This window comes from Rhinolophus sinicus, linkage group LG16, assembly GCF_036562045.2.
Source record: "Rhinolophus sinicus isolate RSC01 linkage group LG16, ASM3656204v1, whole genome shotgun sequence".
NCBI lineage: Eukaryota > Metazoa > Chordata > Mammalia > Chiroptera > Rhinolophidae > Rhinolophus > Rhinolophus sinicus.
Genome location: NC_133765.1, coordinates 1,838,505 through 1,857,222, shown reverse-complemented (window position 1 = coordinate 1,857,222; position 18,718 = coordinate 1,838,505). Strand labels below are relative to the sequence as shown.

General features: G+C 37.4%; 1 protein-coding gene across 1 annotated transcript; it reads right to left on the bottom strand.

The window, feature by feature from the left end:
- Nucleotides 1-459: 459 nt before the first annotated feature.
- Nucleotides 460-13,028, bottom strand: LOC141569263 (eukaryotic translation initiation factor 4B-like). The gene is given in 3 exon segments (XM_074321786.1): nt 460-1,312; nt 1,314-1,590; nt 12,785-13,028. Coding segments are annotated over 3 exon segments (1,101 nt in total). The 3' UTR covers nt 460-732.
- Between the last annotated feature and the right edge of the window lie 5,690 nt (nt 13,029-18,718).

The following is an 18,718-nucleotide window of genomic DNA, read 5'->3' as shown; positions in this document are numbered from 1 at the left end:
CTTTTGGCCTTTTGGAACACTCACCCCATCCACTTTAGTTTCATCTGCTTTCCTTCCTGGTCCTTCCTCTGATGGTTGAGCTGAAACTGCGCCACCACTCGTCGGGGATTGCTACTCTGTGTCTGAGCTCTGAGATCCAGCAGGAGGGTTAGAACTTCACTTCACCCAAGCATTCTCCTTTAATGGAGGAGCTAGCATTACCTTCAGAGGCTGTTCAGGTTTGGGAGGCTTAGAAGTTGGAGAGTGAGAGTCTTCTTCCTTATTGAGTGTTTCATTTTCTAGAGACTTCTCACTCTGTCTTCTTTATGCATCCTGATCTGACTTCCTTCTGCCAGAGGTGACTTTGGTCCCAGTCTGTGACTCACTTCCTGTCTATGACACTTTGCGTCTTGGGTGTCATTCAGGAGGCCGTCGTTCTAGTTTTGGCTCATCCAGCTGATGCTACAATTTCTCCTGTTCCTTCTGTAGCCGTTCCTCTACTTCTAGTTCTCTAGAAGCTGTGTCAACAGGCTTTGTCCCTCCAAAGATTGAGGCTGCTTGACTGGACTAGGAGATGCTAGCAGAGGAATCATCTTCCTTAAGAGTGCTCTGAGGCTTTCAATTCAGTTTGGGTCTTTGAGGGGGACCACTATCATCACGCCTGTAATCATCCAGAGAGTAATCATCTCTGGTGCTCCATGACCGATCATCATGTCTGTCATATCTGTCTTCACAGCAGTCCCCACCTCCTCTCTAGTCATCATCTTTCCGGCACCCACTACCAAATGCTCTTCTGCCACTGCCTATCCTGGAATCATAGCCTGTATCATAGTCTCTGCTGTCCCTGTCATCATAGCGATCACGGTCCCCATATCGATCCATATCCCGGCGTGGACCATAATGGTAACTATCCCAATACCCATCACAGTATCGGTCTGAATCATAAGGATCTCGATACTTGTCACCAAAGCTATCATCCCCTCTTCTAGGTGAGAAGTCATCAAAGCTGTCTGTGACAGGACGGGCCCTCCAGTCTGTATCTGTTTTATCAGAATCCCAATTTCTATCTTGGCCAAAAGAATGATCATCCCTGTCTTTACCCTGTGCTTGATCAGCAATGTCCACTTGAATTCTATTACCTAGAGACTCTTCACTGAGGCTGAGGGCACTGAACAAGAAATCCACATCCTCAAACTCAACATAACCAAAACCTTTCAACCTCTCTGGATTGCTGGATTCACCTGGTGAATGCACTGCACTGATATTTGATCCTCTAAAGAATTCCTTAATGGAGTCTTCTGTCACATCATAGGGCAGGTTCCCTAGAAAAGCAGGGTGATGATTTGGAAAGATGGCTCCTTTCAATACTGGGTTCACAAGCAGCCTGTGGAACAGTGGGCAGGATGAAACGGTCATTTAGAGGTGCCCTATACACATCATCATCATTATTGTGAAAAGTAGTTGAAACATCTCCTTCCAGGTCATCTGTTTCATCAGCCCAGCTGACTGATTTGAGGACATAGGAGCTTCCTCCACCAGTCGCTCCATCCTCAGCCAGAAAGTCTATTAGGGAGATAGTCTTCCCCTTCTTATTCTTCTCTTTTGCTGAGGCTGCCGGTTTGGAGAGAGGGAAAATGAGTCAGCTTAAGTTTTGATATTAGCAGATATGCATCTCAAATCAAGACCCAAGTTGTATGAACTTTCCATAGATGATTTGATTAAAGGGCCAATGTGGACATCACCAAAATGGCAGTATAAGGTGAGCCTCTGGAAATCTCCCCTGGAATTTACAACTATAATTAACATGTTATACAACTATCACTCCACAAAGGACTCCCTGCACAGCAGACAGGAAAGATGAAGAGGCTCACTACTGAATTACCCTAAAGGTAGGCAAATTATGCAAGCAGTGGGAGAGGAAAGGGAGAAGTGTGGAGACGGGGCCACGCAGGCACAGGACACAGACCTAGCTCAGTGCTCAGAGCTCACTGCATCCCGGAACTACCTCAGCTGTGGAAGACGGAAGAACTCGGACTGCTAGGGCTCCGTTGATGGTCCACAGGACTGAGGGGATAGCATATAACACGGCTGAACCCAGAGTTCACAGCAGAGGACACGGAGCAAAGACTGAGGGAAGAAAGCTGAAAATGGTGCTTTAAGCCCTCACTGCCAGAGAGAACGGAAATTAGGCACTGACACTAGCCGGCCCCCCCCCCCTGCCGGAACTCACCCCAACCCCACCTGCCCAGTGCTAGTATCAGAACAGTAGCGTGTCAGATCAAAAGAACAGAATATTTGCAGTTCTGAGAACTGTGGTTCCCCAGACACAGATTCGCAGCCGAACTAGTTCCGGCAAAGGGGAGAGACCTGTGGAAAGAAGACTGGCTGTGGTGGTTACATGGAGACTAAACAACATACTTTTAAAGAAGGACTGGGTCAAAGAAGAAATTAGAGGAGAGATCAAAAGATACATAGAAACAAATGACAATGAAAATACATCCTACCAAAATTTTTGGGATGCAGCGAAAGCAGTTTTAAGAGGGAAATTTATCTCATTACAGGCCTATCTCAAGAAACAAGAAAATTCCCAAATAAATAACCTCATGTTACACCTTAAAGAACTAGAAAAAGAAGAACAGGTAAAACCCAAGGTCAGCAGAAGAAAGGAAATAACAAAAATTAGAGCAGAAATAAATGAAATAGAGAACAGAAAGACAATAGTTAATGTGACAAAGAGCTGGTTCTTTGAGAAGATTAACAAAATTGACAAACCCTTGGCTAGACTTACTAAGATAAAAAGAGAGAAGACACTGATTAACAAAATCAGAAACGTAAAAGGGGAAGTTATCACGGACACCACAGAAATACAAAGGATCATCCAAGAATACTATGAAGGACTATATGCCACCAAATTCAACAACCTAGAAGAAATGGATAAGTTCTTAGAAACATATAGCCTTCCAAGGCTGAACCATGAAGAACTGGAAAATCTAAACAGACCGATCACCAGTAACAAAATTGAATCAGTCATCCAAAACCTTCCCAAAAGCAAAAGTCCGGGACCAGATGGCTTCACTAGTGAATTCTACCAAACCTTCAAAGAGGATCTAATACCAATTCTGCACAAACTCTTCCAAAAAATTGAAGAAGAAACAGTACTCCCCAACACATTTTATGAGGCCAACATTACCCTGATACCAAAACCTGGTAAAGACAGCACAAAAAAAGAAAACTACAGACCAATATCTCTGATGAATACCGATGCAAAAATCCTAAATAAAATTCTAGCAAATCGAATACAACAATGCATTAAAAAGATTATTCATCACGACCAAGTGGGGTTCATCCCCGGGTACAAGGATGGTTCAACATACGCAAATCCATCAATGTGATACATCATATAAACAAAATAAAGGACAAAAATCATATGATTATATCAATTGATGCAGAAAAAGCATTTGACAAGATACAACATCCATTTATGATTAAAACACTTAATAAAATAGGTATAGAAGGAAAATACCTTAACATAATAAAGGCCATATATGACAAGCCCTCTGCTAATCTCATAATTAATGGAGAAAAACTGAAGCCCTTTGCTCTACGTTCAGGAACACGACAGGGATGTCCCCTATCACCTCTGCTTTTCAACATAGTGTTGGAGTCCTTGCCAGAGCAATCAGGCAAGAGAAAGAAATCAAAGGCATCCAAATTGGGAATGAAGAAGTTAAATTATCACTCTTTGCAGATGACATGATGCTATATATAGAAAACCCTAAAGACTCCACCAAAAAGCTATTAGAAACAATCAACGAATACAGTAAAGTTGCTGGCTACAAAATCAACGCACAAAAGTCCATTGCCTTCCTATATACCAACAATGAAATCTCCAATTCCTTTTACAATTGCATCAAAAAGAATAAAATACCTAGGAATAAACTTAACCAAGGATGTGAAAGACCTATATGCTGAAAACTATAAGACTTTTCTGAAAGAAATTGAAGAAGACACAAAGAAATGGAAAGACATTCCGTGCTCATGGATTGGAAGAATCAACATAGTTAAAATGGCCATATTACCCAAAGCAATATACAGATTCAATGCAATCCCCATCAAAATCCCAATGGCATATTTTAAAGAAATAGAACAAAAAATCATCAGATTTGTTTGGAACCACAAAAGACCCTGAATAGCCAAAGCAATCTTAAGAAAAAGAAATATAATGGAGGTATCACACTTCCTGACTTGGCTTGTACTACAGGGCCACAATAATCAAAACAGCATGGTATTGGCAGAAAAACAGACATATAGACCAATGGAATAGAACTGAGAACCCAGAAATAAAACCACATAAATATGGACAGATAATTTTTGACAAAGAAGCTAAAAACATACAATGGAGCAAAGACAGCCTCTTCAATAAATGGTGCTGGGAGAATTGGATAGCCACGTGCAAAAGAATGAAACTGGACTGCTATTTGTCACCATGTACCAAAATTAATTCAAAATGGATCAAAGACTTAAGCATAAGACCTGACACAATAAACTGCATAGAAGAAAACATAGGTAGTAAACTTATGGACCTTGGGTTCAAAGAGCATTGTATGAATTTGACTCCAAAGGCAATGGAAGTAAAAGCTAAAATAAACCAATGGGACTATATGAAACTTAAAAGCTTCTGCACAGCAAAAGAAACTATTGACAAAATAAAGAGGCCACCAACTGAATGGGAGAAGATTTTTGCAAACAGTGCCTCCGATAAGGGGCTAGTATCCAGAATATACAAGGGACTCATGCAACTCAACAACAAAAAAACAAACAACCCAATTGAAAAATGGGCAGAGGACCTGAAGAGACATTTCTCCAAAGAGGACATACAAATGGCAAATAGACATATGAAAAAATGCTCAACATCACTAATCATCAGAGAAATGCAAATCAAAACCACAATGAGATATCACCTCACCCCAGTCAGAATGGCCATCATCAACAAGACAAATAGTAACAAATGTTGGAGAGGCTGTGGAGAAAAAGGTCTCCTGGGTATCTACCCAAAAATCTGAAAACATTTAGAGATAAAGACACGTGTGCTCCAATGTTCATTGCAGCTTTGTTTACAGTGGCCAAGACATGGAAACAACCAAAATGTCCTTCGATAGATGAATGGATGAAGAAGTTGTGGTATATATACACAATGGAATACTACAGTAAGAAAAGATGATATAGGAACATTTGTGACAACATGGATGGATCTTGAGAGTGTAATGCTGAGCAGAGAACCATGTGATTTCACTGATATGTGGTATATAAACCTGAAAAAAACAAACAAAAGAACAAGACAAACAAATGAGAAACAGAAACTCATAGACACAGACAATGGTTTGGTGGTTGCCAGAGGGTAAGGGGGGTGGGGGGTGGGGGTGGGAGATGAGGGTAAGGGGGATCGAATATATGGTGATGGAAGGAGAACTGACTCTGGGTGATGAACACACAACGGGATTTATAGATGATGTAATACAGAATTGTACACCTGAAATCTATGTAATTTTACTAACAACTGTCACCTCAATAAATTTAATAAAAAAAAAAAAAAAAAAAAAAAAAAGTAAACGGAAATAAATAACTACAATGAGATACTATTTTTCATCTATCAGCTTGTCAAAAATCCAAAAGTGGATACAATGTGTTGGTGAGGTTATAGGAAAAGAGTCAGTTTCATACAGTGCTTCTGGGGATGTAAATTGTTACATGGGAGGGCAATTTGGTAATATCTATTAAAATTATACCCTTTGACCCAGCTATTCCACTTCTGGGAATGTATCCTAGCGTTATAGTAGGACAAAATATAATATATTATTTGTGTAAAATTATATACATCAATATCCACTACAGCATTGTTAGTAAAGGATTGGAAACAACCCAAATCTTCCATCAATAAGAGACTGATTTTTCATTTAGCTTGCTTTTACAGCTTCAAAATGGAAAAAAAAAAAAAATAGCCCTTGTACCTAAGCCTAGAGCAGAGCTGGCTTTAGCCATCTACTTCATTCCTCCTTACTCTGAACCGTCCCTTAGTCCGACTAGTTCTTTCAAAGTAGTGGAACCTTCCCAAGTGGAAGATGGCCTCAAGCCAGCTTGATGACATAAGCATCATGATAGGGATGGACAGATGAGAGACCAATGCAAAAGGACTCTACCCTCTATTAATTACTATATTAATTTCTTTGCTGGGGTAAGTTGAGGGGAAGAAAGAGGGTAGTGTGTGAACATTCCCTAGATGTAGGATGTGCCACTAACAATTACATTTTTAAAATCTCGTTTACCTTTTAATTAGGGCAATATATGACTAGTACTGTTTAAGATTTATACTTGTCTATTTCAGAAAAGTGGCCCATTTTTTAAAAAAGTTATACAACTAGAAGGAAATGCATGATGGTATTTTTTGTCCACCCAGATACTGATGTTTATGGATACCTCGTGAAACCATTATCAGAGCAAAAATACTTCTCCACTGACAACTTCCTAACCTCAGATAAAATATCTAGAAAATATAGTGTCTTGAGTTGGGCTGCACAAACTAAGACTATAAAATGATGAAAGATGCTAAAATTAGATGTTCTTTGTTTCTGCATTTCCCTCCATTTCTTTTTAAGAACCGCGTGATAAAATTTGTTGTTGCTGTTTATTTGTTGTTGGCTTTGATGTTGTCTTTTGATAAGTAAAATTTCTTCAATACTCATTCACAGAAAAGGAGTGGAATCTCACTGGGCTGTAGACAGCATGAATCCTGCTGGATGGTCCTAGTTTAAATAGAAACCACTTTGTGTAAAAAGGCTCATTTTAAGTGGGTCAATCTGTATTAGTTGCACCACTTAAAACACTGAAGACACACTTTTGTGTATCTAGTGTTTGGGGACTTTTGGGGAACACACTATATTTATACCCTATTAAACTAGGTCAGCTCCTTTGTTGGGACAATCCCAGAGGGAGCTATACATTTCACATAAAGATAGCAAGAAGAGTTCTGGTATTTTACTGGTATGTCTATCCCAACTCACTCTGAGAAGTCTAATCAAGTAATGCCTTATGTCCCAGTGAATAAACAATGACTCATTCATTTAAAAATGTTTTTTTAATTAAAGTTTATTGGGGTGACAACACACAATGGGATTTATAAAAATATTTCTTTTTATATTCTATAGTGTGCATTCTTCACTGTGCTAGGTGTTATGAAAAATATGAATTCCAGCTGTCAAGGAGACTGCTCTTAAAAAGGTCGTAAGGCACATAAATAAATAACTACAGAAAGGGCAGAAAGATGAGTTAGGCAAAGCTGTTGAGTATGAGGTGCAGACAAGTTACTAAAGACAAAGTGTCAACAGGTAGCTAGACACTGACACTAGATGAAGCTCTAGAAAGAGAAAGGAGGGGTACTACCACACACATAACTTTTTTCTAATTAAAACAAGTGAACAAAAAAGATGTGATTTCTGATTTTTTAAGCAGAATTTAATTTAAAAATGATTTTTATAATATTCATGTGAGTAAAAATATGTGTTAATCCGAAGAACATCAAAACTAAAATGACTAAGTGAAATTTGCATGTCATAGGTTACAGATTTGCGGAGTTACAGTCCACTCTTTCTTGTGGCGTCTAGTTCCACATATGTAGGGAGTAATATCAAATTCTGGTTTTGTATTTTAATTAGGGTACTAAAAACTTAGTATGTTTTAAAAGCAGATAAAGTGTCTAGAATTCAGGTTAGGTGAAGAATTCAAATGAATTATTCCCCTTTGAAAAGACAAAGCTTAGAATCAATGATAGCTGTCTTTAAATAATTGTGGTAGATCATTATTATTTATTGTTACTCCAGAGACCAGAAATAGGGAAGTCATAAGTGAAAATTCCAAGGATGCAATTTTTCAGCGTATGATGTGGAATATATATTTATGAGTGGTTAATGATTTCAGTTGTCTAAGAACAGACTAAGGTGTTTTGTGTATTTGCAAGAGACCTAAGTAGCAGTAGACTGGCATTTGTTAGGTGCTCAGATGAAATGCTTCTCAAACTTGAAGGTACATTTGAATCACTGGGAATCTTGTGAAATGCTGTTACTCACCAGATACACTTTGAGTACCAAGGTTATAGAGAATTTTCCTTCACTGTGTAGAAAATTTTGGATTAGAGAATTTTAAAATTCCTTCCAACATGGATGGATCTTGAGATTACTATGCTAAGCAAAATAAGTCGGACAGAAAAAGTTGAGAACCACATGATTTCACTGACATGTGGTATATAAACCAAAAACAACAAAGGAACAAGACAAACAAATGAAGAAACAAAAACTCATAGACACAGACAATAGTTTAGTGGTTACCAGCAGGTAAGAGGAGAGGTGGGTGGTAGATGAAAGTAAAGGGGATCAAATATATGGTGAAGGAAGGAACTGACTCTGGGTGGTGAACACACAATGTGCTACCTAGGTGATGTATTACAGAATTGTACACCTGAAACCTATGTAACTTTACTAACAATTGTCACCCTAATAAACTTTAATTAAAAAAAAAACAGAAAAAATTCCTTTCATATTAAAAATATCTATTATTTTATCATTTCTTTGAGTCCCAATGCAGGTATTTGATAGATGCTATTGAGCTAAATGAAAGTCAGGATCCCTGAGGTAATATGGTAAATTCTGGAAACAGAAGAATGCATAGCACATTCAGCGAATATTAACTTGATCACAAGAAATGTTTGGTAAGAGAAGTGTTGTACAAACAAGCTTAGAGGAAGGACAGGTTTTCATTGTGAATATCAAGCTAAGAACATTCTGCATCCTGGGGATAATGGTATATGGGTTCAGATTTTCGTTCACTTATGGGTAACCCACCCCCAAGATAGTAGGCTAAACCTGCAAACGTTTATTTTTCTACGTAAATAAAAAACTTACAGAATTAGACAGTCCAGGGTTAGTACAACAGCTCCATGAAGTCATTAGAGATTTGGTCTCTTTCCAGCTTCCTGTTTAACCATCTTCAAAGTTGGCTTCCACCCTCGAGATTATCTTAAGATATAAGACAGTTGTTGGAGTTCCAGCAATATGGCCACATTTCAGCATTGGAAAGGAGGATAAAGAAATTACCCCTTTTAACAATTCAAAATATCCGTACAACTGCTGCTTACATCTCATTGGGCAGAATTTGATCACATGATTGAATGTTACTTCAAGGGAACCTGGGAAAGGTGGGTTTGTGAGCTAAGCACATTGTCTAGGGTTTTGTTTCTAAGGAATCTTGGATTAATGGACACTGGGAATCATCTAGCAGTTTCTACCACAAATGGTGAGTCAAATAGTTTTGAGTTGAAAGGGGACACCTGCAAAACACTGTGTTTGAGAGATAAATATGGAAGTAATACAAAGAATGAAATTAAATGTTGGAAGAGTCCGTAATCAACAGGACTAATTTCTGGATATAAAGGTATCATAGGCATGTTGGACTAGACCAGAGTAGTAACAGACGAAGTGGAAAGAGAAGTTATTATAGGATGGGCATTACAAAGGTATGATTGATGGGACTTGATGAATTGACCTGGGTAGAAAGAGAGAGAGGGAGGAACCTAGACTACCCATGAGATTTAGAACATATGTGACTGAGAAAAAATGATGAAATCCACAGCAGACGTACAAATAGCAAAAATAAAGCCACCTTGTTGAGGAAGAAAATAAGTTTTGTTTCAGATACAGTGGTACCTCGATTTTCGAACATAATCCATTCTGAAGACCATTCGAGTTCTAAAACATTCAAAAACAGCCGACAGGTAGGCCTCAGGCTCTTGCATTCAGTAGAAGCCACGTGACATGTTCAACTTCCGAGGTGTGTTAGAAAACTGAAGCATTTACTTCCGGGTTTATGGCGTTTGTAAACTGAAATGTTTGTCAATGGAGACGTTCAAAAACCAAGGTACTACTGTATACTGGTTTTGCTGTCATGATGGAACAATCAAGGGGTGATGTGGAAAGGTCTAAACCTTTCATAGTTAAGATTGTACATAGGACTCCAGCTCAGGAGATTATTGAGTATTGTAGGGAACGGGTTTTAAGGTTTTTGATATACTCCACAATTCCATTTGGGTGTCTATTAGATCTCACACTTCATTTGTTTAAAAAAGAATTCTCAACCATCTTCACTCTGCTCTAAGTGTTGAGGACACAGAGAATGCTGGTCTGTTTTAATATTCTTCTCAATAACATACCAATGCATAACCAAATATGGTAAAAAAAAGAGTTAGGAATTAACTCTAAAACTAAATATAAATTATTTGGTATTATCTAATTTTTGAGAATAGTTCCCCCTCTGAATTTTGAATTATTTCCTATAATCCAGTCTTTGGATACCTTCAGATTTAGTTGAACCATCTACTTCAAGAGAATTGTAACCCATAAAATAAAAGAATCCCAATTTAGCCAGGTTCTACAGCACTCTCCTAGATAGACTCAATTTTCCAAATACAAATTCTATATACATCTATTAATTGAAGTATAGACAAAGTTTTTTGCCTTTTCTCTAGTTAAGAAGCTGATTTTCCCTTGACAATATATTCCTATTGCCAGAGGTCAAGGCTTGTATTAACCCATTCTGAACCTGCCTTCAAGTGTTTAATAGAAGATCCCTAGAGCACAGCTTTGACCTTAACTTGAGCTGCATTTTCTTTAATTGTATTGGATTTCCCCCTTCCTTCCTTTGTTTGTTTATACTCCAACCAGAGAAAGAAACCAATTGAGTTCCTGGGATATATTAATTACAGCGTGTTTTGGCTGACCGTGGTTTAGTTTTCCGTTACGTTCATGTCACCTTTTTATCACATGGACTAATTCTCTGGGAGTATCCTGTTTGCATTCATCCAGGAGAGGACAACCTACCTCATGTGGGTGGAGAAACACCTATGATGTCAAGTCACAAGGCAGACGCTTCCCTTTCCACATTCATAAAACTTCCAGGAATGCAGGACATCCCACAGACAACTGGGTAAAGCCTAGGCCATTGCTTACATAGGTCCTAGCCTTTTGCAGTGAGATTGAAATTTGTTGCCAAATAAGAAAGCTGGAACTGTTTTGAAAAATCTAAAAATACAAGATAACTTTCTTATTAATAACATCTTACTGATGCACAAAACTTTGTGGATAACAATACACTCTCACTTTGTACTCCTTACCATCTTGTAAGATAGGGATGGTGAGTACTATATTCATTTTATAGATGAGAACAGTCACTAAGAGAGCTTAGTGACTTGCTGAAGGCCTCACAGCTGATGCTGTCGCAGAGCTGAGACATGCTTTACTTCCTTTCCACTATCTTCTCATTTCTCTCTAGTGAAACAAGGTGATACAGTACAGATTGCTCTAAGCTGTTGTTGTCAAATGCACTAGATCCACAAAATTGAATTGCATATCTGAATGTATTCTATTTATTTCACTCACCCATACAAACAGCATTCCCTCCTTGCCTTCAAAATACCTTCAATCTAGGCTAAGACTTCATCAATCTACTTTCCACTCCTCAAGTAGACTATGTCATTTATACAACTCTTCGTGCTGGATTTTTCCTTTCCATGTCATCCATCTCCTCTGAAGCCTATTTTGCTTCTCTCTGTGTGTTGTAAAGTTTGTTGTTCCTTTCTTATAACTCTCATACCATAATGTTTAGTCATGTGCTTATATTAAAGAGATAATGAATCTAAAGAGCTAGCACAGAGTCCAGAACATTATGTATATTCAATAAATGTTAGCTCTTACAATGATGAGTATGTGATGAGGATGAGGGTGATTATGGCTCTTCTATTAGTCTCTTAACTCAAACATAAAGGGCATTTTTCTTTGTATTTGGCACAATACGTGCACATGGTAAGTACATATGGTAATGTGCACATATTGTGCCAAATATCTAAAACATTTAGATATTTTAATTTAATTTATAGGTTATCTATACATGTATTATATAGATAGCAATAAAGGCAACATTTATATTAGTTTATAATACGGAGTGGGGAGGTGGATATACATAACTATAACTATGATAATTTTAAAGAAATGTAGCTGAATTGCAAGGATATAGTATTTCTAAGTTTGAAACGACTTTAGAGAGCATCTAGTCCAGCAGTTCTGAAAGTGTGATTGCCCAACCAGCAGCAGTGCCTGAGAACTTCCTAGAAATGCAAATTTCTGTCTCCACTTGAGATTTCCCAAGACAGAAATCTTTGTTTTTACAAGCCCTCCAGGTGATTCCAATGCACAATAAAGTTTGAAGACAACTGATCTAGTCAAATTATCTAACTTGACAGATGAGAGAAAAAAGGTACAGAGAGTTTAAATGACTGGGCCAACCTCATACAATTTTCTATAAATTTGATAATGAACATTTTGAGATGTCATAAAGCAATGATAATCAATACCAAGCACAGTGTCTGGCACCTAGACACAACTCATTAATGGCAAAAGTGAAGCTAGAACTGTGATCTCATGAATACTTGACCTTAATATTTCTCCCCATTGCTAGTTCATTCTTTTAAAAATGTTCTTCTTTATCCAGTTCATAGTAAAATAATTATGCCAAACATTTTGCTGCAGGTAGCAGCGCTTGCTTGAGTAGCAGAAAGCGTTAGCTCCGGAAGAACAGAATATATCTTCTGGCTCACCCTCTTACTCACCGTATAGCTATCTGTGGCAGCCCTTCGAGAGAAAGCCTGCTGTGATGAAAGCAGTCAGCTGACAACCTCTAGCTGCAGAGCCTTAGGGATGTGCCTCACTGTAAAAGCCAAGAACATGGGCTTCCAGCCAACGACTGAGCACAGTATGGACACTAGAGCCTGGCCATTTCTTCCCAGTGTGAGATTCCTCTACTGTTAATCTTTCCTCTGGAGCTCCCTTTGGACCAGTTGAGACTCTGAGATCTTCTTGGCAGTCTAAAGTTGGCTCTTCCTTTCCCCATCCTTTTATAGGTGTCAGACCTCCACTAGAGTCTAAAGGCTTTTCATGTCTTCTGCTCCCCATTCCCTTTACGTTTCACAGGGCTTTACCCACAACAAATTTCTTCTACTTCTAACTTCACTATGGCATCTGGTTCCATGATGACATGAACTGACACATTACTCTCCTTCAGCCTCAGTTTCCAGATGAGTAAAATGAAGTCATAAGAGCCCATTCCTAATACTGAGTTGGGAAATGATAAATGGTTGCTATATTATTACTAGTAGCAAGATTATCAACATCTCAAAATTATTGTGCTTAATTGAAAACATTAACATAAATGTGTGAGGCAGAGACATCTGTTGCTTATGGAATATCCAAACCATATTTCCAGTCCAGGTGGGGCAATATGACAAATTCTGGCCAACGTGCTGTGAACAGAAAGAAGTGATGCATTTTAAATTTAGGCCAAAACACAGAAGAGTGTCTTCCGAGGCTGACACAGCAAACTCTAAAGCCATGTGTTAAGAGAATGGAGTAATTGCCAATCCATTGTTTTTAAGTTACAAATCTATGTTCAATCTTATTTCCTTTGAAAGCAGTTTCATTTAAAACGTGTAGCATCTTGTCTGGATACAGATTTCACATTCATAACATAGGAATAACAATTCAAATTTAGAGGATTGTTAAAATTCAGTGAAATAGTGCTGGCACATTGCAGGTCCTGAGCAAACATTCCTACTTGCCAACCTCCCCCCAAAAGTGTCTATATGAATTGTATCAAATATATATTGCAACATAAATTTTGTCATTATGAGCCTTAATCTCTCGTATTTTGATGGCTGTGCAAATAGCAATAAGTAGGATTTCACCAGATTGTGGTTTTATGATTAGTATCACGTGGCGGCTTGGTTTCAAGCCCTGCCTTACATTGCAGTTCTTGAGAGAAGACTCTGCCTTCTACAAGGCTGTATAGAAGTTTGTGGATCCTCCAAAGCTTTCCAGAGAATGTTTGATGAAGGCAGTCTGTCATCAGTTCCTCATGGCTAAACTATGCTCCCAAATGGAATGTACATTACTTTCAAGCCAAGAGAAAACTAGGATCATATCTTACTACCTACATAGTATTGGACTGTGTTCCTGATGCCGTACTTTAAAGGCATCACGTGTGTAGTTTTAGGGTTAATAGGCCTGAAATGATTACAGAATAAAAGCTTGAACAGCTGTAGTTAGGAAGAATGTTTAAAAGTATTTTGTCATAAATGTTACTCTGCTGGGAGCACATTACTACTACTACTATTATTATTGTTGTTGTTGTTTATTATTATTATTATTATTATTTTGGCCTGGAAATGACCAATTCTGAACTAAAATGAATGGAATATGCTTTCCTTCTGGAAACACAATACAGATAGAATAGAGAGAGACCTGAGGGAGAGACACAGGCAATAAAATGCAAGAGCACTTAGGGAGAACAAATCATTACCAGAATAAAAAGTAATTGGTAGCAGATATTTCACAATGCATATCAGAAGTATTTCTTTAAAACCACTCTAAGTCTTGCTATTTCAAGTAAATGTTAAGCAGTTGCATCATAGAGACTGATGGTTTTATGGATATATATATATATATATATATATGTAATCAGTGACAGTGTACATCCAACGTAAAATCACCTAGGGCAAAAACAATAACATGAAGAATCCAAGTAATGGTGGTTCCAATAGGTGTCTTAATGGGAGAATGGCTTTTACCTTCCCAGAACCTCCATCACCTTCCAAAGCTAACCTAAACAAAAACAATCATCTTTGATATGGACAGTGGGTAATTTCTTAACCTTAGTTGAAGTGTGACTAAAAGTATTTTTAGAGAACTTTACTGCATTAACTGATCTGTCATATACAGTATCGATGAAAATATTATTTACTATGCAGATAGAGTTTCAAGACAAATCCTCTAGTTTCTCTTCTCTAACAGGACACCTACCCAACCCCACACACCCAATCTTCACTAAAGACACTCTGAAACCATCGTGGAATCTCCTAGGTAATTCTCCAAGCCTTCCATAGCATTCCCATGGCTTTGCACCAATATTTAGTAGAGGGAAATCAGAAAGTCTCATCAAAATATTTATTATTTATTTAACAAATATTTACTGAGTATTGTCTAGGTGCCAGACACTGTGCTTGGTATTGATTATCACTGATTCTAAGGGAACAAAATGAAGATTAGGAACAAGGTATACAAGTTCATTTGAGTCACAGAAGATTTTGGAAAAGTATCAAGTTTAAAGAGGAAAATCCATAGAGTTGCAGACAAGTTTTCTGCTAGAGAAGACCAAAATCACACAGAAAAGAGAAGACTGATGCCCCTCATGAATAATAGGTAATACATTGGGATTGAGCAGCCAGTCTCTGATACTGCATAAAAAGCAACTGAATACTAAGAAAGAGACATACAGTGGTCCAAATAATATAAAATCTGAGCTCATTAATATTTCTGTCAATTTAACCAAGAATGTTATGACATATGTGTCACTAGGAATGACAGAAGCTATTACTGAAATGAGATTAGAATCTTTCTGAAATATCAACAGAAACATTATAGTTGGTAACATTCTCATCTATAATAGATGACATTGATGCTACACAATCACCACACTAGGGGGGACAGAATACAGAATTAAAGATTAGATTATTTTGTTCTTTATTGATTTTTCCCTTAGGAGTTTTTCATTAGCTGTCAAATCAATTAGTTTTCCTCAATCCTGAGTACAACATCAAATTTCTCTGCTTTTTGGAGAAAAATGGAGTATGTCTGGCTTTCCTCATATTTATTATGACCACCAGAGTGTAGATTGAGTAACCAAATAAATGAGTAAATAAGCTGTAAATAATGCCTAGGGTCGGGGTGGAGGTGCTTCTTCTGTCTCATCTTCACAGTGCTGGTCATGGCTACCTGGCTTCTCTGCTGGATAAGTGCAGTGTGAATTCTGTATTCCAGGTTTTACAAACCCCTCAAGAAGCAAAACGTAGTAGGAGAATATTTTAATATTGAAGCCTATTTACCTCATCTCCCCCATCCTGTAATGATTTAAGCAGCATCAAGAACTTGCTATTAAACATTGCCCTTAAAATAAAGTTGATACCAACCAAAGTGTTAAATTCCTCTCTTTGAAGCTCTTAAGTATATTTGGGTAGATCTAAAGCAAGAAAAATAATCTTGAAAGCCATGCCTTTTATTGCAAAAACAAAGTATTTCAAATAGAAAAGGTTATTTGATTTCTTTAGCGTTAAGTGTGGAAGAGCCAAGGCAGTAGAGCAAGAATAGATGGGTCATGCAAGCAGAGAGATGGAAACTGAGGAAGAATCAAAAGGAAATGCTAGAAATTAAAAACACTGTAACGGAAATGAAGAATGTCTTCAAATTTTAAATATTCCAATGTGAAGAGGAAAAAAAGAATGAAAAAAGTGGAAGAGATTATCCAAGAATTGTGCAACAATTATAAAAGGTGTAACATAAGTTAATGAAAATACTAGAAGGAAAAGAATAAAAGGAACAGAAGAAATAACTTCCCAAAATTAACAATAGGCACCAAAGCATAGATCTAGAAAGCTCAGAGAACACCAACCGTGGAAAATACTAAAATTTATATGTATATGTATATCATATTCAAACTGCAAAAAAATCACACAAAGAGAAAAATCTTGGAAGACAGGAATAAGGATATGAATTACATCAGACTTCTCTTTACAAACCATGCAAGCAAGAAGAGAATGAAATGAAATATTTAAAGTGGTAAAAGAAAAAATCCACCAAACTACAATTGTGTATCCAGTGAAATTATCCCTCAAAAGCAAAGGAGAAATAAAGGCTTTCTCAGACAAACAAAAAAATGAGAGAATTTGTTGCAAGTAGATCTGCCTTGTAAGATGTTAACAGAAGTTCTTTGGAGAGAAGGAAAATGATAGAGGTCAGAAACTTGTATCTACATGAAGAAAAGAAGACAGTTAGGAAAAGAATAAATGAAGGTAAAATGAAATCTTTTTCATTTATTTTTCTAATTTTTAATTGATCAAACAGATAACAGATTTTTCAAAATAACAATAGTAACAATGTGCTCAAAGATTATAGTTTATGGATAAGTGAAATAAATGACAACAATGCTATAAGGGATGGGAGGGAAGAATTGGAAATACTCTGTTATAAAGTATTTGCACTACCATGAAAGGGTATAATATTATTTCAAAATGAACTTGAATTAGTTATAAATGCATGTTGCAAACATGAGGACAACCACTAAAAAACAAAGAAACAAACCCCTCAGTATGTACACATACCATAAGCTAGAGTGTAAGGAAGATTACGTGATGACACTGGAATTCATTAAATGAAAACAGAGTTTGATCAAAGAAGAGAGGAGGGATGGATTAACGGAGATCTTTTTCATTCCCTGACAAGTGGCCCACATCCCAGCTGTGGTTGGAGTTAATAGGAATAATAGAACCGGTGATAGAAATACCAGACAAGCTGAGAAGATTCCAAAATAGAATGTGTCCTTTTCTAACTTGTCCTACACAGTCTGGGAGACTGCAAGCCTCACAGAGAAATGCCAGGTCCAATACGGCATTTGAGTAAAAGAATTTCAGCAGCTGTTGAAGGGAATAGACAGCTAGATTAAGACAACTTTGTGTTCCTCAAATCATGACCTGGCCGAAAAAACAGCTTGGTATTCAGAGTCATCCAAGAGGCTGTCCAGGGATGCACCTCTGGTCCTCCAGGAAGAGCTGTGTGCAAAGTGGTTTCCTGATAAAAGAGTGTGGTCATGGCTGGCACAATGGTTAATCTTGACTTGTTTGATGATAGATAGATAGATAGATAGATAGATAGATAGATAGATAGATAGATAGATAGATAGATAGATAGATAGATGATAGATATCAAAGCAAAACTATTGTGTAATCAATAATCTATGGTAAAGGGAATCATAGGTACAAAAATAATGATGTAATAAGGGTCAAAAGTTATGGTGGTAACAGTTTTCTTTGTATTCTTTATGTCATTCCTTAGACAAATAATGTCAGTATTAACAATAATAAGAGCTAACATTCGCTAAATGCCTATTATGTGTCTGGTATTTTGTTTGATGCTTTATATAAAATAATTAATTTAATTCTCACAACTAGTGATTCATCAAGGAACCCATTGATTAACATAATGAACACATAAATACAATGTGTTTTTATATGGGAAATCTTTGGTAAATACATATGAGAGCAGAGCTAGTTCTCCTCCTCCCACCCTAGCCCATTGATAATGGAACAAGTATTGCAAATAGGATTCATCTTGCATGCCAACTTCTATCAATTGGTAGCAGCTTGGAGCCCTGAGTGGAGAGACTGGTAATTTTGTCCAGGCCAAGCAGGAAAGAATGCTGCGAGTTATCAAGAATGTAGGAGAGAAAGGGTATGGGTTTGTATGTAGAAGAAGAAACTGTCAAACTTCAAGATAACTTTGTAGTTACACCGAACTGGACTGGAAGTCTTTCTTTGTCACTTGTGACCTTGTGATCATAAACAGACTGAGTCTCAGCTTCATTATATATACAGCAAAGTATCTACTACCTATATTTTGTGCCATTACAGATATGTCATTATATAAAGCACCTAGCACAGCATCTGACAAATAGTTGGTCAATACGTGTTAGCTTGCTTGACTGGCAATACAACTTCTTCAATAGATTACACAGTAGCCACGTGGTCCTTCGTATAGTG